At 54.1% G+C, this 22,320-nt stretch overlaps 12 protein-coding genes across 12 annotated transcripts; 8 read left to right on the top strand and 4 right to left on the bottom strand.

Annotated features, from left to right (window-relative positions):
• Nucleotides 1-47: 47 nt before the first annotated feature.
• LTR77_005884 (uncharacterized protein) lies at nucleotides 48-1,097 on the bottom strand (the record flags this gene model as incomplete). Its single annotated transcript, XM_064803127.1, has 1 exon — nucleotides 48-1,097. The coding sequence occupies one exon, from the start codon at nucleotides 1,095-1,097 to the stop codon at nucleotides 48-50; it is 1,050 nt and encodes a 349-aa protein (XP_064659252.1).
• A 780-nt stretch (nucleotides 1,098-1,877) lies between these two features.
• Nucleotides 1,878-2,387, top strand: LTR77_005883 (uncharacterized protein; the record flags this gene model as incomplete). Its single annotated transcript, XM_064803126.1, has 2 exons — nucleotides 1,878-2,074; nucleotides 2,126-2,387. 2 exons carry the CDS (start codon nucleotides 1,878-1,880, stop codon nucleotides 2,385-2,387), a joined length of 459 nt encoding a protein of 152 aa, XP_064659251.1.
• A 1,531-nt stretch (nucleotides 2,388-3,918) lies between these two features.
• LTR77_005882 (uncharacterized protein) lies at nucleotides 3,919-4,664 on the top strand (the record flags this gene model as incomplete). The annotated part of the gene is made up of 2 exons (XM_064803125.1): nucleotides 3,919-4,341; nucleotides 4,398-4,664. The coding sequence occupies 2 exons, from the start codon at nucleotides 3,919-3,921 to the stop codon at nucleotides 4,662-4,664; spliced, it is 690 nt and encodes a 229-aa protein (XP_064659250.1).
• Nucleotides 4,665-5,035: 371 nt separating this feature from the next.
• On the top strand, nucleotides 5,036-7,268 carry LTR77_005881 (uncharacterized protein; the record flags this gene model as incomplete). Its single annotated transcript, XM_064803124.1, has 5 exons — nucleotides 5,036-5,253; nucleotides 5,311-5,511; nucleotides 5,565-6,240; nucleotides 6,288-6,713; nucleotides 6,771-7,268. The coding sequence occupies 5 exons, from the start codon at nucleotides 5,036-5,038 to the stop codon at nucleotides 7,266-7,268; spliced, it is 2,019 nt and encodes a 672-aa protein (XP_064659249.1).
• Nucleotides 7,269-7,801: 533 nt separating this feature from the next.
• LTR77_005880 (uncharacterized protein) lies at nucleotides 7,802-9,764 on the bottom strand (the record flags this gene model as incomplete). Its single annotated transcript, XM_064803123.1, has 5 exons — nucleotides 7,802-8,449; nucleotides 8,505-8,538; nucleotides 8,652-8,894; nucleotides 8,948-9,170; nucleotides 9,227-9,764. The coding sequence occupies 5 exons, from the start codon at nucleotides 9,762-9,764 to the stop codon at nucleotides 7,802-7,804; spliced, it is 1,686 nt and encodes a 561-aa protein (XP_064659248.1).
• An 831-nt stretch (nucleotides 9,765-10,595) lies between these two features.
• On the top strand, nucleotides 10,596-11,621 carry LTR77_005879 (uncharacterized protein; the record flags this gene model as incomplete). The annotated part of the gene is given in 2 exon segments (XM_064803122.1): nucleotides 10,596-10,725; nucleotides 10,741-11,621. 2 exon segments carry the CDS (start codon nucleotides 10,596-10,598, stop codon nucleotides 11,619-11,621), a joined length of 1,011 nt encoding a protein of 336 aa, XP_064659247.1.
• Nucleotides 11,622-12,065: 444 nt separating this feature from the next.
• LTR77_005878 (uncharacterized protein) lies at nucleotides 12,066-14,213 on the top strand (the record flags this gene model as incomplete). The annotated part of the gene is made up of 2 exons (XM_064803121.1): nucleotides 12,066-13,524; nucleotides 13,654-14,213. The coding sequence occupies 2 exons, from the start codon at nucleotides 12,066-12,068 to the stop codon at nucleotides 14,211-14,213; spliced, it is 2,019 nt and encodes a 672-aa protein (XP_064659246.1).
• Nucleotides 14,214-14,624: 411 nt separating this feature from the next.
• LTR77_005877 (uncharacterized protein) lies at nucleotides 14,625-15,455 on the top strand (the record flags this gene model as incomplete). The annotated part of the gene is made up of 1 exon (XM_064803120.1): nucleotides 14,625-15,455. One exon carries the CDS (start codon nucleotides 14,625-14,627, stop codon nucleotides 15,453-15,455), a length of 831 nt encoding a protein of 276 aa, XP_064659245.1.
• A 702-nt stretch (nucleotides 15,456-16,157) lies between these two features.
• Nucleotides 16,158-16,836, bottom strand: LTR77_005876 (uncharacterized protein; the record flags this gene model as incomplete). Its single annotated transcript, XM_064803119.1, has 2 exons — nucleotides 16,158-16,622; nucleotides 16,672-16,836. 2 exons carry the CDS (start codon nucleotides 16,834-16,836, stop codon nucleotides 16,158-16,160), a joined length of 630 nt encoding a protein of 209 aa, XP_064659244.1.
• A 577-nt stretch (nucleotides 16,837-17,413) lies between these two features.
• Nucleotides 17,414-18,115, top strand: LTR77_005875 (uncharacterized protein; the record flags this gene model as incomplete). The annotated part of the gene is made up of 1 exon (XM_064803118.1): nucleotides 17,414-18,115. The coding sequence occupies one exon, from the start codon at nucleotides 17,414-17,416 to the stop codon at nucleotides 18,113-18,115; it is 702 nt and encodes a 233-aa protein (XP_064659243.1).
• A 1,866-nt stretch (nucleotides 18,116-19,981) lies between these two features.
• On the bottom strand, nucleotides 19,982-20,962 carry LTR77_005874 (uncharacterized protein; the record flags this gene model as incomplete). The annotated part of the gene is made up of 2 exons (XM_064803117.1): nucleotides 19,982-20,684; nucleotides 20,739-20,962. The coding sequence occupies 2 exons, from the start codon at nucleotides 20,960-20,962 to the stop codon at nucleotides 19,982-19,984; spliced, it is 927 nt and encodes a 308-aa protein (XP_064659242.1).
• Nucleotides 20,963-21,442: 480 nt separating this feature from the next.
• Nucleotides 21,443-21,938, top strand: LTR77_005873 (uncharacterized protein; the record flags this gene model as incomplete). The annotated part of the gene is made up of 2 exons (XM_064803116.1): nucleotides 21,443-21,493; nucleotides 21,552-21,938. The coding sequence occupies 2 exons, from the start codon at nucleotides 21,443-21,445 to the stop codon at nucleotides 21,936-21,938; spliced, it is 438 nt and encodes a 145-aa protein (XP_064659241.1).
• Between the last annotated feature and the right edge of the window lie 382 nt (nucleotides 21,939-22,320).

The following is a 22,320-nucleotide window of genomic DNA, read 5'->3' as shown; positions in this document are numbered from 1 at the left end:
TTGATATTGATAACCAACCTCCTTCTCAGCCGCTCTGCAAGTACTTGTCACCAATACGCCGCGTACTGAGAACGACCCTCAAGCGTTTCCACCACTTCCCGCGCGATCACCCTATGAACCTGCTCACTCGGATGCAGCTCATCCCACCACATGAACGAGTCCGGGCTGGTGTGATTGTACTCGTACGCGCAATTCTCTCCGGAAACATCACAATGGTGCTCGTAGTCGCTGACCTTGGCCGGCATTGATCCGTTGAGATACGCTGTTGGGTTGGTGTAGATCTCGGTCAGCAGCTGCCACGTATCGAACAGCGCGATATGCGCCCCTGGATAGCGTCCGGCGACTAACATCTCGTACGATACCTGGAACCGCAAGATCTCGTTCACGGATGTGGTCTGCTGCTCCATCTTGCGGGCGATCTGGGTACGGTTGCTGGGCTTGTCCGGCCAGTACTGTGTAGCTTCTTGACCGCCGTGGTCGTCGTCGGCAAACTGTGGGGCGAGATGGAGAGGTGCTGTGTTGAAAAGGAGAAAGCTACGAGCTCCAGATGCATAGAGCTGGTCAAACGCTTCGAAGAGGCATCGAGTATAGTCGCGCAGCACTTTGCCGTCAACCTGCGAATCCGTGACGAAACCGATGTTGCCGAGATCATTCGTGCCGACCATGAGGGCGAAAACCGTAGACACAGCCCCTTCCTCGCCAGCGGCCAGACTTTCCTCAAGGTAGGCCGGTATCTCATACTCGAGGACAGACGGAAAATTCCCACGGATCGGGGGAAAAGGACGGGGCGTGATGTGGTTGGAGCACACGGCACCGGACACCGCGTAGTTGCGTAGTTCGATACCAGTGTTTACTGCGACACGTCTCGCCCAATTCCGCAGCAATGGACTTTCGGGAAGCTGTGTGCCTAGCGGTGGGACTTTGCCATCGTGATCGATCATGTACTGCAGTCTGCTCTCGTCCGTGTAGCTGTCGCCGAACGTGACGAGCCGATTGGACGTTGAGAGTCTCCAGGGTGATGAAGTTGTCGCAGGGCATGTTTGCGCATACGTCAAAGCAGGCACCAGACACAAGACGAGCCAGAGCATGTTCGGCATGGATGGTAGATGTCTCGTTCCAAGAGAACTCACCCTATGCTCGAATCAAGTAGGGTTGGTATAATACCCCAGCCATATTATGCATCTCGATTGCCTACGGATATTTTAGCATCCAACCTTGGAATGATCCAAAGTGAGAAGGGTCGATGAAAAGGAGATAAGATGACACAGGCAGACTTCGGGCAAGGCTCGGAGAAGACGGAGTTGTCGGCTCTCAACTTCAACCTCACCCGCAAGGCCGAGGGACCCGAACAGCAATACCTCCATTCGCATGTCCCATCGTACTGCGGACTTGTTGCACTCCTGTCGTAGGCAGGAAGAGCTTCTGTGAAGTCCACATAAAGCGGAGACGGCCCCATTACCCCAATGGAACCTCCCGTTGGAAGTGCAACTTCTCGTCGCCTATGTGCCCTCTGAACGGATAAGTCATCAGTGCAATTACCTATGTTGACTCTACCCCGGCACTCAAGGCAACAGCGTGCAGTTTTGCAGCCCCCAATCCAACCACGATGTGCAGTACTTCAGGGGGAGCGGTCACCTATATTGGCAGAATAAGTCTTGAGGTCGAGCGGCATTCTGTGTAGATGCCGCCCCTTTTGCAGAAAGCGGACGCAGAAGGAGTAGGCTGGTAGCAAAGGTAAGTACGACGGGAGAGTACTTGTAATAACCGCTGCTTCTTGACTCTCCTCAGCAGCTGCTGCGTTATACACCACTGATTGGCCATTTCTGTCAACTCGAACTTGCAAGACAATCAAGGTACACTCAAGACTTCCAGTCAGCATGCAACTTTCTGCTTTCGTGTTGGCGATGCTAGCCGGCCTCACTCTTGCCACCCCAATCGATCAAGGCTTCGAAGATGACGATATCTGGCTTGAACCCTATGAGCTGGACGGAGATAGTGGAACTGGAATGAACATGACGATTCTGATGGTACGAGAGGATGGCCCAAAGATGAATGAATATGCGGGACATCACTGGTATGTCGGCTGTAACAGTGGTTTTTGACTATAATGACGAGTCCGATCTAGCGGTGGCGAGCTACTCTATCATCACGCGCCCGCACGCCAAGTATGTGTCGGCATGTCCGGCAGGACCCAGTCTGTATACATTGTCAATGGGATTGGCGATTCAAGAAGGGTCCACGCATACTTCAAGGCGGGCCAGTGCGATGGCGGCCCGGGAGGTCCAGGTACTTCCAAGATTTGGGACGTGGACGTAAAGAACTGCTTTAGGGTGAAGCATCCCGCACAACACAGGAGGATTCGTGATGTCAAGTTCGTGGAGAATTGAAAGAGGTGGACCGGGTGTCGAGAAGGGATTGATTGGGGATATATGTTAATTATAGATGATCCGTCGCAGTCGGATGTAGACCTAACCAGAATCGTGTTCTGCTCTACAGTATAATCTCTGGTGTTATTGGATGTTGGCTTCTTTGTTCCTCACAGCTTGTCAGAACCAAGACATTCATGCTCGAGACGTAGTACAGCTTCTTGCTCGCTGCTCCTCCTTACACCACTGCCTTCCATCATGGCAAGGCGGGGCCATCCCCAGGCTGCCACGCATCCAGTAGGCGAGGGAGGCTTCAAGAGGATGTACTGACAGTGAGACCAATTAATACTGAGTTTTGTAGCATACGACCGTGAATTGATCTAAGTTGGGAAGAAAAGGAGAGGAGACAAGATAGAAGGCGCAGACAGACCGCGGACAAGGCTCGGAGAAGACGGAGTCGTCGGCTCTTAACCTTCACCCGAACCATAACACCACCTTTTGAACACCGCAGCTCCAGAGCCGACGGGCCTTGAGCATGGCTCGATATGTCGACAGCCCCGGAACAGCCACTGCCCACTCAGGCGTGTGATTCATGCCGCCGCCGGAAACTGAAGTGTGATCGCAGTCGCCCGTGTACCAAATGTCGGAGCGGGCTAGTCGTCTGCACCTACAATGACAGGATTACTCGCAGGATGCGCAGCGCACCTCGTGGGCCAACAAGACGACAATCACATAGCTCTGCCCCCCAGCCATCTCCCCAGAGCCCGCAACACCATCGACGTGGCCCGGCAGTAAATCACACCGGCAGCGATACTTGGAGCTCGCCATGGCAAGCCCCAAATCAGGTCATCTCACCATGCGTGGCTGCACCTTCAACCCAGCGGCAAGGATCTACGCCTGCAGTCCGCCCATCCACCGCGACAGTATCCGGCCCTAACAGTCGGGTATCCGGCGACCTACTCCGGGTGCATGTTCAACTCTTCCTACGCTGGATGCTCCCAATCTGGCCAATAGTACGACCTGCAACTATCTGGCGATACTGCTCGGAGTACCAGACACTGCCACCAAAGAGCTACTGCCTTCTGTTAGCACTCTGCGCCGCCACGAACATCCAGCTGAATCTCGCTCCTACCGACTCTCTGTTCGACTTTGATGCCGGTGAGGGAGGTTTTCATGGTACCTGCGCACAATTCAAGAGAAGCTACCTTCTGGCTGCGGCTCTTGAAGTTCGAAATCAGCAGCTCAATGTGGCTACTGCGCCAGATCTCGAGACCCTGTTAACCTCGTGTTTCTTCTTCAGCGCCTACGCTAATCTGGACATGCACGATGAGGCATGGTTTTACCTCAGCCAGACTGTCTCTTTTGTCATATCACTTCGTTTGAACGATGAGAGGACTTACTCTTCCCTTGACGCTGAAGCTGCAGAGATGCGGCGACGGATCTACTGGTTTGTATTTATACTCGAGAGGTACGACGAAATCTACACACTGCTTGAGCCTAGTTGACAAAAATGAACTGCAGAGCGTATTGTCTGCACAACCAAAGACCAGTCATGCTTCATCCTGCCGTCGGGAAGCCTTCCATGACATTTCATGACGATCCAGGTCCAATCGACGGCTTTCTCGGCATCATCAGCATCTTCGAGTCCATCCCAGGAGCTCTATACAACTGGCTTTGCACTCCACACATGGAGATGCCGCAGGATGCCATCTCCGTGCCCATCTGTTTCTGGAGTCTCTCGGACGAGTCGTTGTTCCCAGTGGGCGCTAACGAGACCCAGCTTGTCAACAACTCGGTCACTCAACAGTGGCTGCGTAGCTACCTTTGGCATATAGCGCTAAATTTCCAGCTGCCAGACACCGTATTCATGGCAGATTCTCTGCCGCTCGAAGCGCCTCTTTCAGCTGCTCAGTCGGTCATGGCTACTATTGCTTCGGTCTCGCAGCGGTCGATGGAAGTGCACGGCATAGGCATGGTGAGTGTTACTACTTGTCATCAGTAATCAATGCACAAACTGAATGACTGCTTCAGGAACGCAAGCTCTTCGATCTCGGGACGTACATCCTAGATTACGCAGCAGCAAGACCGAATCTTCTAAACAGGCATGTCGCCGTATGTTCTAGTGCAAAGTCTATGCTTTGGGGTCTGCTGCTGTCTCTTTCCAAGCTGCGAGGCGCTCAGTCTTTCCTTCTGCCGGACCTGCTTGGACGAGCGAAGGACTTTTTGACGCTCGATCGCTCCGTCTCACGTGCACTCACGTCTAGCCCGGAGGAGAATGTCCGCGACGAGCCGGGCTGAAGACATCTTCGCCTGCCACAATACTCACGACCAGTCTTCTTCTCCTGCCGATGCAGCTGGTTGATCGGGAATAACATGAGTGTGTTGAGAGTGGATCCTTCTCATGCAGGCTTCGGGCGCTAACAGAAAGCATGTCACGAGTACGACAGCTCCGAAGACAACACTATCCCGACCTCCGAGAACGCCTCTGCAGAGCTCCGCGAATACATCGCCCTGGATATCGGCTTCGGCTAAACGTACATTGAACTTGCTTGTGGGTACCAACTACAATCGTGGATCACAACAATGGAAACGACCTTTGCGGGCCTCTTCGTGGGCTCTCATAAAGCAGTGACTGCTGGCTCAAGACACCCACCAGGACACAACATACAATGGCTTCGTCACAGTACCCTCAAGAGACGTTCCTCTCGGTCAAGCTGTCGCCCGGTAGTTTTATGGAGAAGAAGAGGCACGCAGCATCTTCCGCCTCGCTGAAGCAGCAGCTTGGTTTCCTCAAAAGCACTGGACGGTATGAAGCTTTCAAGCTGAAATGGCTACCGGCCTATGATGAGCCACCCGCCGTTTGGCCCATCGGCAACTGGCTCTTCTGGTAAGCGGCCTTGCTCCTCAGACCTATCGACACTTTGCTAACGAAGAATTGCCACAGGGACTCCGATATTGGAAAATGGATCGAAGGCGCCTGCTATTTCCTCCATACCGACTATGATGCCGAAGTCGATGCTGCTGTCCAAGAACTGACGGACATGCTGGCCGGCGCACAGCACGAGGATGGATATTTGAATCTTCATTACTCAATAGTCGAGCCAACGAAGAACAGGTTCACCAACATTCGTGACTTCTGCGAGCTGTATGCTGTCCTCATACTGACCGCCACTGTCCATTTGCTGACTCCGGTGCCAGATACAATGCTGGCCATCTTCTGGAGGGTGCACTGGCACACCAGCACTACTATAAGAACGACAAGCTGCTGGGACCGATGATCAAATATGTTGAACTCATGATCAAGACTTTCGGCCCCGGAAAGGACCAGCTGCATGCCTATCCAGGCCATCCTGAACTCGAGATAGCGCTGTTGCGCTTGCATGAGCGGACCAAGGACCCCAGACATCTTGAGCTTGCCAGATATTTCATCACGGAACGTGGCAACCCCAAAGGAGTCGATGGCCGCCACTATTACGACTGGGAGGCCGATAAGCGAGGGGACGACCCAAACGCACGGCCGTATTTCTACCCAGAGCGCACTCCTTCGAATTGGTATTACTCTGCATCTGTACCTCTCGTCGAGATGCAAGGTGTGGAAGGTCACTCTGTGCGTCCGATGTATCTGCTCACAGCGGTGGCGGACATGGTGCGCATGGACCAGAAATCAACAACTGACCTGCAGAAGGCCATTGTCAGGCTTTGGGATGACATGGTCGGCAAGAAGATGTATGTGACAGGCGGAATCGGCTCGATACCTCAGTATGAGGGCTTTGGTATACCGTATTTCTTGCCGCAGGGGACAGACGAGGGTGGCTGCTACGCTGAGACATGTGCTGCTATCGGCATCATGATGATGGTGGAGCGGGTACTGCAGGTAGGTCTCTTCTTGCATACGATGAGACGTGGACTGATCGGCAACAGTATGATCTTGACGGCTCTTTCACCGACATCATGGAGCTGGCTTTCTACAACGCCGTGCTGACGGCTATCTCGACAGATGGGCGAAAGTACACATATGTAAACCAGCTTGCCTCCAGCGACGCAAATGCTGCCGATCGAAGCGAGTGGTTCAAGTGCTGCTGCTGCCCTCCGAACATCATGAGAACACTTGCGATCATCGGCGGCTACATCTGCTCCGAGCCAGCAAGTATAAAGCCTGAAGACAAGCACATAGCTGTGCATTTGTACGCTCCAAGTACTCTCGAATTCACCGTTTGCGGCCAACCTTCTAAGCTGACCCAGGCTACTGACTGGCCCTGGAGTGGGGATGTGACGTTCGCATTGGAGACGGCTTCAAAGACGGTGTCCATCAGTCTTCGGATACCACAATGGACTTCGGAGTGGAGCGTGAGTCAATGCCGGCTTGCTCCGAGAGTCAATTCAGTTGATGCTGACGCTTTATAGATTGAACCTGAACCACCACATCGCAACGTTCAAAAAGGCTACCTGACACTCCCTGGCGACTGGCTAGCCGCCAACCCCAGCTTCATTCTGAAAGTCAAACTAGACGTACGGATGCTCGCTCCCCACCCACTCGTCAACACCGACACCGTTGCCTTGGCAAGAGGTCCAATCGTCTACTGCGTCGAAGACATGGACAATTCTTGGGTAGAGGACCACTTCAAATCTCTCCAACTCGACCCTGACGCGGAGGTTGTCGAGCGGCCGACAGTGGACCGCACCACGGACGAGAAGTACGTTGCTCTGGATGTCTACCGCGGTTCCTCGCTACTTCCGACGAAGTCACTTAAGGCGCAGCCAAGCGTACCGTGGAAGACGCTGGCGAAGGAGGCGGCGGATGCCAATGTGATTGATGTATTGCACTTCGTGCCGTACTACTTTCACTCGAACAGAGGAGGCAAAGGGATGATGAGGACGGGCATTAGGCGGTGGGTTCGGTAGAGCTCAAGAGTAGCTGCACAATGCTGTCAGCTTGTCGCTTGCTCTTTGATGTAAAACGCCAGAAGCACAATTAAGATAGATACAGAGGTCACAGTCGTAGCAGTCCGAGGCATTGGATCCACAGACGCATGTTGAAATTGCTTCTGGATATCACTTTGCCACAGAATGCCAATGAAGACCATTGCCGGCATCTTGCACTTGAGCGGGGCACAAGGCCTTCAAGCCGGTCTGCTTCACTCTATTTGCAGCAGACGCAGTCATGCCCAATGTGGGGTTGATTTGAACCATAACCAGGCGCAAGACAGCGCTCTGGAGTCTTCAGTTCGCCCGAAGATGGGAGAGCCTTACTGATTCTGCTATCCAGGTGTCGGGAAGAAGGTGGAAGAGGAAATTGACAAGTGCGCCACTTGAAGCCGGGAGAATTGAACAGCGCAGTGGATACAGATGACATACAGACAGATTCTCCCAATCAGTGTGCTAGCATGGTTCGACAAGAGGACGAGTCTGGGGGCGCACTCGTTCGATTGTGCCTCTCAAACCGACCATTTCTGTCCCTCCACAACCTTGGTCGACACATGAGCAGCATCTGCCACGGCAGCGTCTGCCATCTCCCCAGTATCAATCTCTGCTGTGCGGAAAGCACGAGTCCTCGTCTTGCGTTCAAAGAGCGTGTCCAACTCGATTGGCGTCCGGCCCTTGGTCTCAGGGAAGCGGAAGAAGACCCAAATAACAGAGACGATGCAGAAGGCGGACCACACGAAGCCGCCCTTTGCACTGAGGTCCCAAGCTCCTGGGTTCAAGATGGCAGGGTTGAGAAAGCTAGCTCCAATGCCGCAGATATTGTACGCTGCGCGGGCGACAGCAACCGTCTTGTTCCTCAACCGAGCAGCCGGGACTTCTGGCACAATGGTGAAACAGACCGGTCCGACAGTAAGGAAGTACAGCAGCATATTGATGATCAGAATGCTGCCACACGCCCAGGAGATGCTGTCGGAGGTTGGTGATGGAATGCCCAGGAAGCCGACAATTAGCAAGGTTGCGAGCATGCCGAGGAGGCCATAGAGGTACATTGGCCGCCTGCCAACTTTGGGGACGAGGAACCAGGATGCGACGGTACCGATGCAGGAGACTGCGTTCATGCCGAGGCCGAAGGCGAAGGCGGTGTGCGCAGATGCATTGGCCTACCTCCAAGTCAGCTTGCGTTTTGTGAGTAGAGATAAAGGGAGACTGCGGTACCTGTTCCATAAAGTACGTCACATTGCCGCCAAACCTATGAAATGTCAGCAGAAGCATGTCAAATTCCATCGGATTGATGTGTTACCAGTTGCCACTGTCGTGATGTCAGTATTTATCCATATCCAATGTGCGAGCAGTACGACTCACCAAGTCACTTGACACATCCATGCTCCGACTGCCACCTCTGTTCGACGTAGATTGACACCACGGAAGAGCTCGACGTAACTCGTACCTTGCTCGATCTGTCGCTCATGCTCGTTCGTAACGTATATCATTGCAATATTGTTATCAAGGTGGTCTTCTTGTGCACCCTTTGAACCAAGTCGCCGCAGCGCATGACGGGCCTCCGCCAACCGCCCTTTACGCACCAAGTACCACGGACTTTCTGGCCTGTTAGGAGTCAGCACGATTCTATCAGACTTGAAGAACATGACTATACTCACGCAAGGGCAGCGACGACTGCTAGAATCGGCGGCCAGACCCATTGCACAGCAAATGGGATCCGGTATGCCCATTGATCGGTACGAGACAAAACACCTCGCAACACTCCTGTACTGATGAACTGACCCATCGCCCAGCACAAGCTGATGTAGCTGGTCATCAACGGTCGGAGTACGAGGGGTGCGGTGTCGATGGCGTACGAGCTGGCCACGCTCTGGAACATACCTAAGAAAGCACTATCAGCAGAAACTCGATGGATCGTTGGTTGAGATCCTGCTTACCCCATGGCACGCCGCACAGCAGATTCCCGACGAACAGCATAACAACGTTCTGAGCGAAGAAGGTGAGGAAGATGGCGGCTGTCAACCAGCCGAGACCAACAAGCATTGTCCAGCGATATCCGATACGGTCGACAATCTGACCCGCGAAGAGCAGACCAAAGATTCCGCCAACACTAGCCATCGATGAGATGGACGACTGCCACGCATATGTGAATTGATAGTCTCCATCCGACGTCTCCTGACCGTAAGCCTCTCTGAACTGCGGAAGCCCGAAGAAGGAGTTGATCAAGCCCGTATCGTAACCTTCCATGACAAGTGTTGTGGAGATGCCAATGGAGAAGAAGAGAGCCCATGGCCACAGTCGGACGGCTTCTCGAAAGGACAGGCTGTGCTCGCGAGCGATGGCCGATTGAGCAGAGTCGGTCAAACGAGCGAGATCCCAACCGTTGTCTCTGAAGTATGGGTGGAGCTCCATGTAGTCGTGTGTAGGACCCTCTGGCGAGGACTCGACATGCTGGGCTGGGTTCTTCTCGGCCATGGCGAGGGGTTGGTGGCAGGTCAACGAGATGATGGGGTTCCAGTAGAATCACCAGAGAAGCGGAGCCCGGCGAGGTTTTGTAGACACTGTTCTAGCGGAAGGATAATGCCGTCTCCAAAGGTCTCGAGCGCCACCCCGGCCGGCGGCAGAGCATCATCCCCGAGATCTGGGAAACAGTCGAAAGTATGTAGGAAGTGTCCGCGAGCCGAGACTGAGCGCGCTTAGCCTGTTCATATCCTGTCGACTCGGTGCAAGCAGCTCTGTCCTGACTCAGTAGGCATGACTGGTGTTAACGTTGGCCAGTATGGGCGAAGGCCCGGCAGTGAGGATAACGATTCGGGAGTCATAGCGAGCAGTGTGCAGGGAGGAGTGAGGTCAACCCCGCTTCTCCCCTCCTTCTCTCCACAACATACAAGGTGGTAGTGGAGATTACCTATAGAATGCAAGCAACAATGGTGCAGGTGGTGGCCATCCATGGTCGGGTCTCGGAGATGGACGAGCAGGGGTCGGAGATGTGACAGCCCCGACTGGTCGACACTCCACCTCACCTCACAACCATATTAGCCGGCAATTGAACGTGAACAATCGCTTCCTCGGAGAACTGTCACCAGGCTAGGACTCGTGTGAAAGCAACAATGGATGGACCGAATGTCTCATCTCGCCTTAGCCAGGTCCACGGCGGCAACAGTGGCTCCTTGCCATGCTCGGGGCCAGTAGCAGCAGCGGCGTAGCATCGGATCTTGTCAGAGCATAGACTATTTATGTCTCAGCACAGCACATTGTAGATGGTATAACAGAGGTGTCCATAGACGCCAGCTCTCCTTTGGAACCATGGCCGCCGCTGCAGTTGACTCGCCGCTGGAGCATAGCTTCGAGAACGGCCTGCTACCGACAAAACTACGAGCAAACCGAGGAACGATACACCAAGACCGCCTCGGATGGCTGAAGCCTACGCCGTACGGTACATCCATATCAGAAGTCCGTGAACGTCTCGAGCACGATGGCTACGTCTGGATCAAAGGACTTTTGCCGCGAGAGGACGTGCTGGAGATGCGAAGACACTTCTTTTCCCAATTCGATGGGACTGGTCTGCTGAAGCCTGGGACCTCCCACGTTGATGGTATCTACAACTCCAATGACGATGTAACGATACATCGAGGAGTAGGTGGCGGTAACCCAGCGGGTGAGGAGGAGTTGCGACGTCTAACCGAGGCGCATACGACAGAGGGCTACGAGAAGTTCACGAGCCATGATCGGCTTCGCGGTATGGTCAGAGACATCATGGGTTGGAAGCAGGAAGTTATGTTGCAGCGGACATTGCTGCGACACAGTGTTCCCGGGGGTGACTCAACCGGAATCCATTACGATCGACTTTTTCTGCGTGGTGGCGAGGCCTATTTCCTAACAGCCTGGGTGCCGATAGGAGACATCTCCTCGACAGGTGGTGGCCTCTACTATCTCCACGACAGCGTGTCACTCGGCGAAGCCATGGAGAAAGACTACAGCGAGCGAGCCAAAGACTTCGCTCCGGAACAGAAGATCAATGCATTCAATCAGAACATGGGCGCAACCGGCTATCTCGCGGACCACCCGGACCATTTCACAAGCGAGCACGACCTTGTCGCGAAGAAGGAAGGCTGGTCTCAAGATCGGTACAAATGGCTGGTTGGAGAGTTCGAGGCTGGTGATGTTATCCTCCATCATCCATCCATGATTCACGGAAGTTGTGGTAACGACGATCCGGAGGGCAAGATCAGACTGAGCACCGACCTGCGGTTTTATGACAAGGCAGACTTTGATCGGGGTGCTGCGGATAATCGATGGACGAAGTATTGGCATGTTAATGATCAGCTGTAGAGCAGTAGAGTCTTGCAGTTGCTTTTTCAAACATCTTCACATGAGTCGGCGTGGTCTTCTATCATCCACACCGGCGGAGCTTCATCATCTCGACGGACTCATCCCGCATATCCACATATCCTCATCATCCTCGCCCTCTGTCCAACGGAGCTCTGCCGCCCCACTCAGCATCTCCGAGAAGCTGTTACTTTGATCCGCTCTTTCTCTGCTACAAAATCTGCCAATTGAATTTGGATAGTGGATGTGGATATTGTGACTGCTGTAGTATCATGGTGGAACAGTAGGACAAGTATAGTTCCTGCGAAGCCTGCACCTTCTTCCATTTTATCCGACTCTTAGGCTGTCTTCCAGGTTTCCTTACCTCAACACAGATTGCGCTACTCACAAACGGGTATCAGATACCTGTCCTGCTTGACCAAGACTGATTGCCTGTCCAACGGCAGAATGTCAGGCTGGGGAGCAGAAGTACTGCCCGGCTTTTCAACAGACAAGACAGCACTGAACTACCACTACGATGCCGAACAAGTCCGAATCGAGCCTTGGGGCCCAAACGCTCTTCGAGTCCGCGCCTCTCGATTGCCGGGCAAGAACAAGTTTCCAGACGAAGACTGGGCCCTGAGCATACCTCCTCCCAAAACAGAGCCACAGATCGACTTACACACCGATCATGCCACCATAACGAATGGTTCGATCAAAGCCAACATCAGTCTCTACGGCAAGATCACCATCGCGAACACAGAAACTGGCAAAGTCCTGCTTGAAGAGTACGCGCGCCACCGCCGCGACAAAGCAGATCCGAAATGCAGTGCTCTAGATGTTGAAGCAAGAGACTTTAACCCGACACGAGGCGGAGACTACCATCTGACGATGCGGTTCGAGTCTCTGGACCCGGACGAAAAGGTCTGTGGAATGGGTCAGTACCAGCAGGGCCTTCTCAATCTGAAGGGACAGGATCTCGAGCTCGCCCAGCGCAACTCGCAAGCCAGCGTACCTTTTATGGTGTCGAGCTTGGGATACGGTCTGCTTTGGAACCAGCCTGCGGTCGGCAGAGCCGTGTTTGGGTTGAACACTATGTCCTTTGAAGCATACCAGACGCAGCATCTGGATTATTGGATTGTTGCGGGCGACACTCCCGCGAGCATTGTCCGGGCTTACGGTAGTGTGACCGGAACCGTTCCCATGATGCCTGAGTACGGCATCGGATATTGGCAGAGCAAGTGTAGGTACATGACGCAGGAGGAAGTGCTCAAAGTCGCCAAAGAGTACCACGAGCGCCAACTACCTATTGACGTACTAGTCATCGACTTCTTCCACTGGAAGAAACAGGGCGACTTCAACTTCGATACCAGGCTGTGGCCAGATCCCGCCGAGCTTGTGAAGCGATGCGACGAGATGGGCATCAAGCTCATGGTCTCGATCTGGCCTACCATGCAGCAAGACAACGAGCACTATCCGAAAGCGCTCCAAGCTGGGTATCTGGTTCAGCAGCATAAGGGTCTCCGGACATTGATGGATTTCCGAGCAAACTGTGGGCTGGTTGACTTTACAAACCCTGAAGCTCGCGAGTTCGTTTGGGACATTTGTAAGAAGAACTACTACGACCACGGCTTCCAGAGTTTCTGGCTCGATGAGGCCGAGCCGGAGATGAGTGTGTATGACTTCGACAACATCCGCTTCTGGAACGGCAACCAGCTCAGTGTGGGTAATGCGTATCCGCGAGACTTCCTCCGGACCTTCTATGAGGGAATGACAAACGCTGGTCAAGAGAAAGTTGTAAACTTAATCAGATGCGCATGGGCGGGTAGTCAGAAGTACGGCGCTCTCGTCTGGTCCGGAGATACGGCGAGCTCGTTCAAGAGCTTCCGGGACCAGGTGGCTGCTGGCTTGAATATGGGCATGGCAGGTGAGACTCCCTATTGGTCCGTGCATTGAAAAGATAGTAACGGTGAGAGCAGGGATTCCTTGGTGGACGAGCGACATTGGTAAAACCCTTTGGTCAGGGGTAATGTTGAATAATAGCTGACGAGGGCAGGCGGCTTCCACGGCGGCGATGGAACTTCACCAGCATTCCATGAACTTCTCGGACGATGGTTCTTCTTCGGCGCTTTCTCTCCCATCTTCCGCATGCACGGGGACCGTGAGCATGGCACCGAGGGCTCGACAGTCGGCTCAGTCCAGGGCAGCGGTGGGGACAACGAAGTCTGGTCCTTCGGTCCGCAAGTTTATGACATCTGCGTCAAGTATCTGAAGCTTCGCGAGCTGCTGAGAGACTATATCCGGGGTTTGATGAAGGAAGCGCATGAGAACGGCAGTCCCATCATACGTCCAATGTTTTATGAATTTCCGCAGGATGAGCGATGCTGGCAGCGGTCGTGCGAAGACCAGTACATGTTTGGGGACAGATATCTGGTCGCGCCGGTGATGACTGAGGGAGCGGCTGGCCGGAGTGTGTATCTTCCTGGGGGTTCCAAGTGGCAGAGAGTTGATGAGACAACGGGCAACGGCCACGGAGAGTCGTTGGATGGCGGCCAGCGGATCGAGGTTCATGCGCCTTGGACAGAGAGCAACCCTCTGTTTGTTCGAGAGCAATGACATATCTAGCTGCATGAGAATCGAAACAAGGACTGCGTAAACCACACAAGAGATCCCAGCAAAGTTCATGTTGTTGTGGCAGAGCATACTATACCCCTTATACACAAATCTTACGAGCCCGATTCCGATCCCGACTGGGCTGACCGTCGACTTTGACGTGCTGTGTTATGAAGGCCTTTACACTTTACCTTAGATTTACAACCATCTTTCGTCTTGGCCATCTCGCAACGATTTCTTGAGTACCCGTCAATAACCAACTCCAGATCAAGACCGTGTAACTCGTGGGCCGACTAAAAGACCCCTAGCTCCCATCTCGAATCCTGCAGCCTGGATGACTTCAGTACATCTCCTCAGCTTCGGTCTCCGTTGAATTGATCCCTCTTCGAATCACTGCCGCCAACACAATTCCATATGGCATTCAGCTTCAAAGTCCAAATTGGCCGAAGGCAAGCGCAGCCTCAGGAGGAAGTCGACGAGCCTTTCGAGATAATCGAGACTCCTGCTGCTGAAGAATCTCATCCCAACCATCCTCACGGTGGACATTCCCACGACGGGCATGCTCACTTCCACCGCTCACGCGAAGGCCGTGTGCTCAGCCACAAACTCTCTGCCTGCCTTGGACATGGAAGCGAAGGCCTATCAGCACCACACATGAATATGCATCCCCAGGACCAAAGCCGTCTTTTCAGCCTGCCCGCCGAGATTAGACTCTACATCTATGAGCTTGCACTCGCAGTCGACGGTGGGATAGCAGAGCTGGGCAGGCCTCCTTCCAAGCACCACCTGGCCATGCTCAGAACGTGCCAGCGAGTACGTAATGAATCTAAAGATATCTACTATGATCTCCACCGGTTCATTGTACGAACAGCCGACACTGTCCGGAATGCGCCCCACCGTCAGCGAGACTTGATCCACGCAATCACCATTTCGACCTCCTCCGGAGTACAGGCTCTGGAGATGGTACAGAAAGCTGCGACACTGCCGAACCTGCGGTCTATTCACTTCAAGCGGGACATCTCGCTCCGCTATCTCAACATCTCACTGTGGTCGTTGATGGCAAGGCAAATCCAGACGGCATTGGCGGAGCTGAAGTCGCTTGAAAAGATTGAGTTCTTCACTGCAGACGCAAGCACTGCTCTTGAAGGCAACGAGCTGGTCCGACTGGAGAAGTTGCGGAAAGTCGATTCTATGCTGAAAGTGAGTGTTAGGAAGAACACCGTAGACGGCTTGACGGAGGAGTGAAATTTGAATGAGACGGCGGTCCCGTCTGATATCTTAAGCCACCTCAGCTTCAACGATACCGTTCTGTCACCAGGTGGGAGCCAAATCTTGATGACCTCGAAACCAGCTCCCTCGAGAAGTTCAGTGAACTCGCTCCGACTCCTCTGCTGGCCCGAATGCAACACAAGCATGGAGATGTCTAGCAAGCTTTGCCTTAATGGAACATCACGATCCGCAAGGATGATGTTGCCAATCAGTAGCTTGCTGTACCCGGGAGTCATGGCGGACTTGAGGTTCGCCAATATGGTTTGACAGACGGGTGTTGCCCAGTTATGCAGTATGCTCTTCACAAGAGTCAGCAGAGCTCATCGAGGTCTGCAGAGCGGCGGCAACACACTTGCAAGAAGTAGGCTCTCGCTCCCTTGACCGGATGCGGAGTTGTAAAGTCATGGCTCATCTTCTCTACTCTTGGATCCAGAGTTTGAATATCATCAATGACGAACGGCAAGTCCTGAGTGACCAGCTTCCCTTGCATGTCCGGACACTTACGCAACAGCGTCTCGCATTCATGACCCTTGCCACCTCCGACGTCCACGAAGCAGTACTCACCCTTGGTCGCATCGAAACCATCCAGGATCCGCTCTTTGACCGGAAACTAGTCGGTCCAGCCTAGACGCGCAGGAGTCCCGAACAGGCCTTGCATGAAGATGTTAAAGTTCTCTATCACTCCTGTGGCACAGCATCAGTGGGAACGCATCCAGTACATGTGGGTTGATCTTGAAGATTTCTACCTGGCTTCTTCGACATATGCGTGAACGGATCATCCTCCGTGCCCTCCGCAAACTGATACGGTCCATCTACCATACTTGTCGGAAGCCGCCAGCCGTTCAGACGAAAGTACTCTGGGGCCATCCTGACACTCGGCACGCTCTCTTCATGGAAGAATTTGACCCCGGCTCGCACACTACTCATGGTCATCTGCCTCGTCACCGCCGTTGGACCGTACAAGTCTACATCAAGCTGAGCGACGAAGCCCATGCCAGCGAGAGTCCGAAGCAGGCGTACGATGAGCCCAAACTCTGCACCTGTACTGGAGCTGAGATCTGAGGTCGTGCGTGGGCTGGACTCGCACAGGAGGTCGAAGACCTTCAGTTCGTCGGCGAGCCGGACGCACATGAAAGCGCCACCCTGTGCAGTCAGATGGAATGGGCAGACACTGTGCGGGTGAGGTGCATACCGAGAATGCGAGCAATGAGCATACTTCATCTGGTGCTTGTAGCGATGCAGTCAACTCGCGTGAGAGTTGGAGCAGCGTCGCTCTTGCGGACTCATCATACTCAACGTTCTGGCTCTCGGAGGCGGTGGTTTGCAGTCGTGAGATCAATTTCGTGATGCGTGACATGTCACCGCTGGTTGCAATTGCTAGAAGTCGAAGCGGAATACTGTGAGAGATGGATTCTTCCAAATACTCAGGGATCTGAACGCCGTTGGTGGATGAAGTCAGTACTCACATCACAGGGATAACTGCATTCTTTCTGACCCTGAGCGATCTTCTTCCAGAGCTACAGATTGCCTGCTACTCACTCCAGCTTTAAAGGACTTCTGGTCTACCCGACTCCAATACCTAGTGCGGCGTCTGTATGCAATGCAAGCAGGGTTGAGAGCTCTCGACGTAGCTGTGCTACACGACACGGCAGCTGCTGCATGTCAATACTCTCGCGAATGTGACGACGCCGCTAACATAATGCAAATCTGTATACATTGCATCCGCTGAAACGGTTCAATTGACTGATTGTCTTTGATCAACCCATTCTGAGTGACATCTTCGCATTGCTTTTGGTAGATACGCATCACAGATGGAACTTCAATGTTCTTCACCAACGGAAGGAGCTCAGATGACGTCAGCCGCTGTTATCTTTTGCATGTGACAATTCCAGTTCCAACCTCACTTCATCCCATCTACACACTGGCAATGAACAATGCGCCGCGTAGTGCAAGCAGGCTTGAATAAGTCGCCATGTTGCCACAAACCATATCGTGGCCCCCCTCGCGTTGCTTCCACCACGGCGCATCGCCCATACTCCGATAACCCCCAACCTGCCTTCCCAGGCTTCGAGCCGGACACCCTAGACGCTCCACTGAGTACCATTATCCCTCAAACCCGCACCCAGCCCGCTCCTCCGCCTGCCGAAGAGCTACCCAAAACCGAGGATGAAGAGAAACTAGCCAAAGCCCGCGTAGTCTTCGGCTCTCGCCTCGCCGGCCCCATCGAGCGTCGCCGCGCCATTGACGCCGCTTCTCATACTGTCGCCGGCGTGATGGTCCCGCCCAAGCCCCTAGAGCCGGACAACTGCTGCATGAGCGGATGCGTGAACTGCGTGTGGGACATCTTCCGGGACGACTTAGAAGAGTGGGCGGAGAAGAGCGCGGAGGCGAGAGGAAGGCTGGAGAAGCAGAGAACGGCTGAGGGGACCGGTGGTCAGGGTGCAATGCCTGGCCATGTGGGAGCGAGTATGGACGAAGACGGAGGTGGGAGCGGGACTGCGTGGGAGGGGATGGAGAGTTTTGGGCAGCCGGGGGCGGATCTGTTTGAAGGCATACCGGTGGGGATCAGGGAGTTTATGAAGACGGAGAAGAAGCTGAAGGAGAGGCATAAGAGGGAAGAGACGAGTGGTGGTTAACGTGTTGGTTTGTCTTGAGCAACGTTCAACTGGTATGGAGCCCTCAGTCCGGACCGCCGACGATTGATGAACCCTCCGCCTACGCTCTTGCTGTAATCTCAAGTTACAGAATCGACCCAAGCCTTCAGCACCCTGGATCCGCTCCTGAGCCTTTGATCCAAGTTTCTGGCATGCGCGGGACAGCTCAATGCTTTCACCACGAACTCCCGAGATCTTGACCGTTCGCGCCGTCTCCGTCCTCTGCTGCATCATCCTGTCTGGGCAGGCGAAAAGTCTTGAACTCGTCGTCTGCCGGTTCGGTGTTGGAAACACGCCCAGCTCTGCCGCCGGAACGTGGAAAATGGAAGTATGAGTGTTGCGGATCCTGAGCTTCGGCCTGATCGGATGTTGGAGGCGCGCTTCTGTTCAAAGCAGCCGTTGCGTTCGTCCTCTGGACGAGTTTGCCACCAGATGCTGCTCTGGCGTCTCCGGAAGACACTTCCATGGTTACCTGGACCTGTTCTTGAAGTGGCCCGTATGTGATTGCTGAAGTGGTGGGACGGTTTGTTGCGCCCCCGAAATGTGCCTCGAGAGCCCGATCATTGCAGGCTTGACAGTTGGTCGGCATGTCTTGTCTTTGTCGATTGACCTGCCAGTGTGGCTGGCATCCTGGATGAAACAACCTGGCTGCCCAGCAGAGCCAGACAGGGCCGTTTGTGGTGTGGTCGCAAGACCAGTGGAGGAGTGTGCCTGTGCACATCAAGCAATGGGAGCTTGGTACGGAAATTCTGGCTGAACCAAGAAGTGAATGAATATGGTTTCTGGTCCAGATACATGGACGACATGTTTGCTCTTGCTCTCTTCAAACAAAGACGTGCCAACCGCTCATGGAAAACAACCTTTGCGATCATCCTGGCTAACAATATCCATCTTCATAACACAACACCGCTCAAACAATCGCTGTCAAACAGAAAACCACGGCCTCCATCTCACCTGCACTGTCACCGGCAAAGCAAGGCCCCTATGGTGGTCTCCTGATTGCTTATTGTAACAAACACGTTTCCTTGCTCGATGGACTCCAAAACCTTGGGCCCTGCGATGCCTGCGCCACTCCTGCTTCCTCCGACTCGTCGCTCTGCGCCGGCTGCTCAGCCCCCTCTCCCGACACCACTGAGTCTGGTGTGTGCGCGCTCGATGGCTGAAATGCACCTCCTGGTTGTTGATCTTCAGGTGCCTCGACCATCTCAAAGTCGCCGTCCTCGCTTGCGGTCGATGTGTGGTCTGTCGGAATAGCTGTGGATGCCGTCGCAGAACCCGCGGTAGCTGCTGTCGTCTCAGCACTTTCACAACTGCCAGTAGCCCGCCTGGCCCTCTTTGCAGCTCTCTGTGCTTTTCGACCTTGTCCCCACGCTGGACTGCCGGCTGCTCTGGCTTTGCACTTCCAGCAAGGGCCGCTGACGGTGGTTGGATGGTGTACGTTTGTCTTCAACTCCTGGCATGGTTGGTGCTCGGGGCGGAGGTCGGCTGCATTGCATCTGATGATTGGGCTAGAGTACGCGCAGGCACAGCCGAAGAAGTAGGTCGTGATGTGGCACATTGTCGTGGTGGGTTGTGGTTGGAGATGAGGGGATGGATCGATGTGAGCCTGAACACCTGAATACCGCCGTCGTTCAAAGGCTCTTATGTAGGGCAGTCTCTTGGCATTTGCGGGCAGGAGCCTGCATTGTCTCAGGATTGCACGTATCTAGATGCATCTGGCACAAGCAAAGCGGCGGATGTGTGCAGACAGGGAGCGTGAGACACCTTGTGGTATCGTCAATACTGACACATAGAATAGAGTAGGGTATCATGTCTATCTCAAAGAAGTTGAACCGCCCGTTGTCTCAATTACATCCACCGACCTATCACCGGTATGGAGCGATACATCTCATCGTACCCTCGTCCAACCCATCCAGGCGCCTCGCCACCACGTCCAACCACACCAATCCCACCAGCCATCCACAGCGTCGTCAAGGCCGCCGCCAGGCCGTTGATGATGTACCACCTCCTCTTCTTAATCACCTCCCTCTCCCCACCCATCGCCGTCGTCTGATCCGGCGTCCACCCCAACCACTTTGCCCATCCCCACGTAATATGCCAACACCCCACCCCAAGCAACGCCGCGAACCCAGCAAACGAAACCGCCGGATGCTTCGCAAACGCATGACTGACATACCCCAAATTCACATTCGAGCTCCCACCCGCAAAACCCTGCGGCACCGCGCGATTAATCACCACATGCCCCACCACCAACGGCGTCATCGCAAAGCCCAGCTTACTGATCCCCGACACGCTGGGCCAGAACTTGGACGTAAAGAACGTCTTCCAGCCTTCTGGGGAGGAGGTGCCCTCGCCATACCTCTTAGCAGCGAGGTTGCGGCGGGCGACTCGTAAGGCGAGCCCCGAGAGGATGTGGGCATAGAGGGGGATGACGACGAGGAGGGGCTCGAAGGGTAGGCCTTGGTAGTAGGGGCGGGTGAGGAGGAGGTAGGGTTCGCTGGCGGGGACGGAGCGGGTGAGGAGGGGGATGAGGGAGGTGTTGGTGATGTGTCTGAGAGTCATGTTAGTAGTCGATATGGTGTGGATAGGAGAGATGGAGGCTTACGCAGCGGCGAAGGCGGAGAAGGCGTAGGAGCTGTATTTTTGTATCCGACTTAGCCACCAGATGGATGAATGTTGCGAGTGTAGGCCGAGATGGTGTGTGCCTTTGGGTGCGTTCGAGGAGTCGGGGAAGTAGCCATCTTTGCTCTGTGATGGTGTCTCTTCTACCGGTGATGGCTCGACTTCCTGCAGGTCCAGCGGGTGTTTCTCCCGGTCGATGTTGGCCATGTTGATGTCGTGTCGTTGGTATACAACTTCTGACCAATGAAAGATGAGATGAAGGTGAGACGGAGGTTGCCTTAGGCGAGGACATCGAGTTTCATGTGACAGCAACTTCACTTCTCTCCATCAACAGTCTGAACACTCATATCTTGATCTTATTCACTTCGACGAGAAGGGATTATCTGCTTCGAAACGTCTTAAGATTACTGGTGCGAGAAGAGACTTCGAAATCGACCATCTTATACTCAACAACGACCATCTGATACTCAATAACGACCATCATGCCTCCAGTAAATGCTCCCTTCACCTTCATATGTTACATCGACTAATAATACTACAGCGCAGCCATGCCCTCCCGCAAGCAACAACAGACTCTGCCCGCGAAGCACGAAAATCCTTCTTCTGTAACTAACCCCTTCCAACCCTTCCTCGCCACCAGACCACTGATCTGGGCCAGGCGAACTATGCCAAAAAGGCTACGCCCGCATGAACGACTTCGAAGCCCACGAAGGCTCTTACGACCATCAACACCGCAAAGTGCGTCTCCGCAACCCCCCAAAGCACAAGAACATCCTAACGAAGTTGACATGAACAGCGACTCAAAGACCTCCGCACCCTAACCCGCGACCCGACCGCCACCGCCAAAGCCCGCGCCGCCGAAGCCCGCGCCGCCGAGGAATCCGGGCTGAAATCCCTCAGTCTCCCTTCCGCTTCCACCAACTCCACCATCCCTTCTTCTTCCGCGTCCGGCGCGGTCAAGAAGAAACCCGTCTTCAAATCCACGCTGCAGCCGCACAACGCCGCCGCCTTGGGAAGCGAAGCGAAGCCAGTGGGTCTGATGGTCGCGAGAGATGATCCGGCGGGTGCGGTACGGAATGGGTGGGCGGAGGAGCGGTATCGGCCGCGGTTTGTGATGGGGTGTGGGGATGGGGGGTGTGGGGTCTGTGATGGGGGGAGGATGGTGGATCTGGGGGACGTGTAGTACGGGCGAAGTGAGAAGTGAGGAATGGATGTGTATTTGTGATTAGCGTGGCGCTCTGGGCGTGCGATCAATCGAAGACGGATTCATGTGATCACGAGAGGTCGAAAAAATTTGGTGAATGCTCAGCTGCGGTCTCAAAAAGAAGATTGAAGATACCACGAGGACACAAACTAAAAAGTGCAAAAAATGCAAAACGTACAGCAGGCGGGATTCGCGCATGGTCACCCACTGCACTACTAGTCACCCGATTCGCAGCTTGAGTACGGCAGAGCGGACGGGATGCCCTATTATCTGCGATCTTTGGCCGTACGTGGAGGCTCTCGATCATATAAACAATATGAAACAGCATTTCAAAAAACTCAACGGCTGCTTCGACAACCAA

Source organism: Saxophila tyrrhenica (genome assembly GCF_035928015.1).
Source record: "Saxophila tyrrhenica strain CCFEE 5935 chromosome Unknown scaffold_8, whole genome shotgun sequence".
NCBI classification, from domain to species: Eukaryota; Fungi; Ascomycota; class Dothideomycetes; order Mycosphaerellales; family Extremaceae; genus Saxophila; species Saxophila tyrrhenica.
The sequence above is the reverse complement of the archived record's forward strand: the minus strand, read 5'-3'. Positions and strand labels throughout refer to the sequence as shown.